Source organism: Amaranthus tricolor, chromosome 5 (genome assembly GCF_026212465.1).
Source record: "Amaranthus tricolor cultivar Red isolate AtriRed21 chromosome 5, ASM2621246v1, whole genome shotgun sequence".
Lineage (NCBI taxonomy): Eukaryota > Viridiplantae > Streptophyta > Magnoliopsida > Caryophyllales > Amaranthaceae > Amaranthus > Amaranthus tricolor.
In genome coordinates, this window is record NC_080051.1 from 24,966,033 (window position 1) to 24,970,709 (window position 4,677).

Genomic DNA, 4,677 nt, shown 5'->3' on the forward strand with positions numbered 1-4,677 from the left:
AAGACAAGAAGGCAAAGAGAGACACATCCTCTTAAAGATTTCATCTTTTAGTTTCTGAAAACTTAACGCTGCTCGCCGGACCGAGAAAGTTTGTGCCTACAATATAATGATGATACATGAGGAATTTAAGAAAGTTTTTTATAAACTTAATCAATACTATTTTATTATATACAAATTTTAAAGGTATTAAATTACTTATTTTTTTTTACGTAATAAATATAACCATTAAAAAATACTTATTATTATTAAATTAATGCACTTTAAAATAGTATGGATCAAATCTATATAAGATTTTTATCGGAAATTTATTCCTTCCCAAATCTCAATGTTCTTCATGAAGATACTAGTAGTACTACGACTATACTCCTACATGGACTAATTAATAAGGAATAGCCAATATTTTTTCAACATCTAACAACACTAGATTAACAAATTTAATACGAGTTCTACTAGTCAAAAGGAGTAAACTATTATATAATTTATACTTAGACAAATTATGTTGCTAATTCTAGATGGTTTAACTACAGTCTTCACTTAATTTCTTCTAATAACAAATATAGCAATGGCCCACTCAAGATTTTGTACACTAATTTGACAAAAACATATTCAATGTTTTCACTATATTTTTTAAGAAAATTTATGGCGGGACTTCGGTTCTTCGAGACCCCATAATTACTTTTTGGAGTATAGAGGGACGGTCTTACGGATCTAGTACAAAATCCTAGGATTTCAATAATATTTTAACAAAATGTGTTTAAGGAGGTTTAAACCTACTTCAATTTATTTACGTAGCAAGACTTCTATTCACTTAACCAGCACATACGTCTAAATATATAGTGTTATGCATAAATTGAATGTTATCGGTTGACATCATTAACTATCATGGCTTTAAATATACCCATAAATATATAACATATTTTGGAGTCATAACCATCAGCTTAAGCTGCTTTTAATTAAATTGATTTCTTCACATGATATAAAAATCAACGTCATAAAACGTTATAATTTCGAATCTCAATTACTATTCTGCCCCTTATTCTAAGTGAGCGTCAAGTAACGTACGAAAAAAACGTGTAATTCCAAACACGTGATGAGAACTACGTTCTATTATTGCTTCTTTAGTGATTATAAATACCCTAACACCTATTCTTAGAAATCGCCAACAATAACATAATTAAGGTGAATAATAACCATAACTATTTTTAAATTTCCTACGCGAAAATGGTAATGATGGCTGGCAAACTAATGCATGCAGTTCAATATTCTGGCTATGGTGGTGGAGCTCAGGCCTTAAAGGTGTTCTTTTTTATTTTATTTTCTTTTTTTAGTCTTGATATCATATTCTTTTTATATTGATTATAATAAATGATTTTAAATCTCTTACGTTAATTATCAAGCAATTATTGCAATCATGCAGATGGATTATTTTAGTGCAAAACATATTGAATCCTTGTAGATCAATCTGATTATTAATTTGTCATTAGTCTTGTATATAATATGATTCGCACAAGAAAATTATATACAAACCCAATAAGATTTAAATCATAATACCAATTAGAAAGAAAAGTACATAAATTAAATTTATACGATAGTCAACTCCTTTTAATTTTTTCGATAAATTATTTTATATGGGTCATTTTCCAAAAACATGTTAGTACATTTTTAACAATTTCTTCCCTATCCAAGTGTTTTTAAAATGTAGTTTAGCTTTACTACGTTAGACACTTACTTCTTTAGGTCCATTTTCCTATGTAAGACTTTATATGCAAGTCATTAAGATCAGATTTTCTCATTAGAAGTCGTTCCGAGAAACCCTTCTACATTCTAGCAATCTAGGATGTCATTCATGGTGTTTATCCATTGTATATGTATGAAAACTATGCCATTAATACTTCATAAGGATGGTTAAATAAAGTATGATTTTTATTGACTTATTTGCCAGAAATCTGAATATATACTTTAAATGTTGAGGTTTTGTTTATAACAGAATTTAAAAATAATAGTAGACAAAACAATCAGATTTGTTTATGAAATTCACCTCTAATGGTTAATCTCCGCGTAAAATTATACAGCTCATAGGATTTAAACTTCATACCTCTTAATTATTTCACTTTACTTATTTGCCTACTACACACTTAAAGAGGAATTACACTTAATAATATAACATGTCATCAAATTCGGACTCAAGGTCATGTGAAAATAAAGAGATACTAACTTAACTTAGCCAATTAGCTTTACACTTATTACTAAGCTAAACCTCAAAACAAAATAAAAATGATGTCAACTTAACTAAAACGCTCTTAAATTTATAATCTATATTAAATTTAAATTTCAAATTATTTCAAATCTCTAAAATTTAACAAATTAATTAGGTTTTTAATATCTCTAACTTATTTATACTTAAACAAACTAAACCTAAATTATTTCTAACTTATTTCTAAACGTATAGCTAAACATAAGCATATTAATTAATCTTCTAACAAGCTTTCATCATATAATATATAACGAATTAAAACTAATAAGCCAATAATTTATTTTCTCCGGTTGAACCTTTAACTAGCTCTTGATATCATTAGTATGATATTGTGAACTTTAGGTGGGCTTGCACGAATTTGTTGTTGGGAATCTTAAAAAAAATTTCATACTAATTTAAAGTTGAATCACTTATATACTTATTTATGTTTCCTATTTCTCCCATGTGAGATTCGGGTGTGCGTACATAAGTACACAAAAGTTGTCTAAAATCAAGTCTTATAAGGATGGTTGTGTTGCGTTGCAGCACGTGAAGGTTCCTGTTCCTGAGCCAAAGGTAGATGAAGTGTTGATAAAAGTTGAAGCAGCGACATTAAACCCCGTTGATTGGAAGATACAAAAGGGTGTCCTTAGACCTTTCTTACCTCGCAACTTCCCTACAATACCAGGTATGTATACCATTATGATGCATAGCTATTTTTTAGTCTTGAGGTTTCAATTACAAGCTACAAATAATTCTAGCTAGCTTCACTCATGAATGAATGATCCTAACTTGGAACATGATTATTTGTTGTCTTAGGAACTGATATTGCCGGAGAGGTAGTCCAGGTCGGATCTCACGTAAACAAGTTCAAAGTTGGTGACAAGGTTGTGGCCGCTGTTATGGTTGCTGTAAGTTTCTTGCTTCCTGCTCATTGCTATACTAAATATAATACTAGTGTGCGAAACAAATGTCATATATAGGTTCTTTAATATAGTATCAGAGCCGATGGTTTTCGATTAATAATTAAAAAAAAAAAAAATTATTCTCCCTTGATAAACAACACATGGATTCGAAAAGAATGACGTTTCCTCTTAATTGAAAAAAGGAGCCTACATGTGAGGGGAGTGTTAGATAATCCACGTGATCCCATGTCTAAGAATTAAAAAGAGGTTGACAAATCTATAAGCTTGATGGGTTGCTTCTCCGATTACCAATTGGTTATAGGATGAAACATCATCGGTTATGTGAGCAGTCAACTCTCCTCTTGTGCGGGTCTTTTTGTGTAAACACCAATGACAAATTTATAATATTTCGTACTAAGTATGAGGAGGACTTATGTTGCATAACACTTATAGCCCATATAATTATTGTGTGAGGGGGCATATTAGAGTATATAACATATATATTATAAAGTCTTAACCATCAACTTAAGTTTTTGATTGAGTAGGTTTCATGATAGTTCTCTCACAAGATCTTAATTAATGATGTTTTGTCAACTAACAGAATTCAGGAGCGCTAACAGAGTACGCCATAGCAAAAGAGAGCCTGACAGTAGCAAGACCACCAGAGGTATCTGCACCATCAGGAGCAGGCCTTTTTAGTTCTTCCCTTACAGCTTATCAGGCTCTTACAAAATCTGCCAACATCAAGCTCGACGGAACAGATGAAAAAAAGAACATCCTCGTCACAGCCGCATCAGGGGGTGTTGGCCACTACGTAGTCCAGTTAGCAAAACTCGGAAACACCCACATAACCGCCACATGTGGGGCCCGCAACCTAGACTTTGTCAAGAGCTTAGGCGCTGACGAAGTCCTTGACTATAAGACTCCGGAAGGGGCCGCCTTAACAAGCCCATCAGGAAAAAAGTATGATTTTGTGATACATTGTACATCAGGAATAAAATGGGAGAGTTTTGAACCAAATTTGAGTGAAACAGGAAAAGTCATAGATTTGACTCCAAGTTTAAGTGGTATGCTTACATTTGCTATAAATAAGTTGACATTTTCCAAGAAACAATTGGTTCCTATGATTTTGAGCCCAAATGCAGAGGACATTGAATATATTATGGATTTGGTTAAAGAAGGAAAGGTTAAAACAATGATTGACTCAAAACATAGTTTGAGTAAAGCTGAAGAAGCTTGGGATAGGATCATCAGTGGACATGCTACAGGGAAGATTATAATTGTGCCTTGATTAAAACTAATATAATATGAATTACAGGATGTGTTTCGGGTCTTGTCTCACGTACATAAAGAGCAATTATTACTTGATCGAGTTGAACATTTTGTGTTTCGTACCTTGAATATATATATATATATATATATATATATATATATATATATATATATATATATATATATATATATATGTATATATATATAGGATGGATGCTGATATTTTATTGAAATAACTAAAATAAAGAGTATGTTTATTTATATATG

At 31.1% G+C, this 4,677-nt stretch overlaps 1 protein-coding gene across 1 annotated transcript; it reads left to right on the forward strand.

Annotated features, from left to right (window-relative positions):
• The first annotated feature begins 1,230 nt into the window (after positions 1-1,230).
• LOC130813040 (quinone-oxidoreductase homolog, chloroplastic-like) lies at positions 1,231-4,429 on the forward strand. The gene is made up of 4 exons (XM_057678733.1): positions 1,231-1,296; positions 2,780-2,921; positions 3,053-3,144; positions 3,740-4,429. Exons 1-4 carry the CDS (start codon positions 1,231-1,233, stop codon positions 4,427-4,429), a joined length of 990 nt encoding a protein of 329 aa, XP_057534716.1.
• Positions 4,430-4,677: the final 248 nt, after the last annotated feature.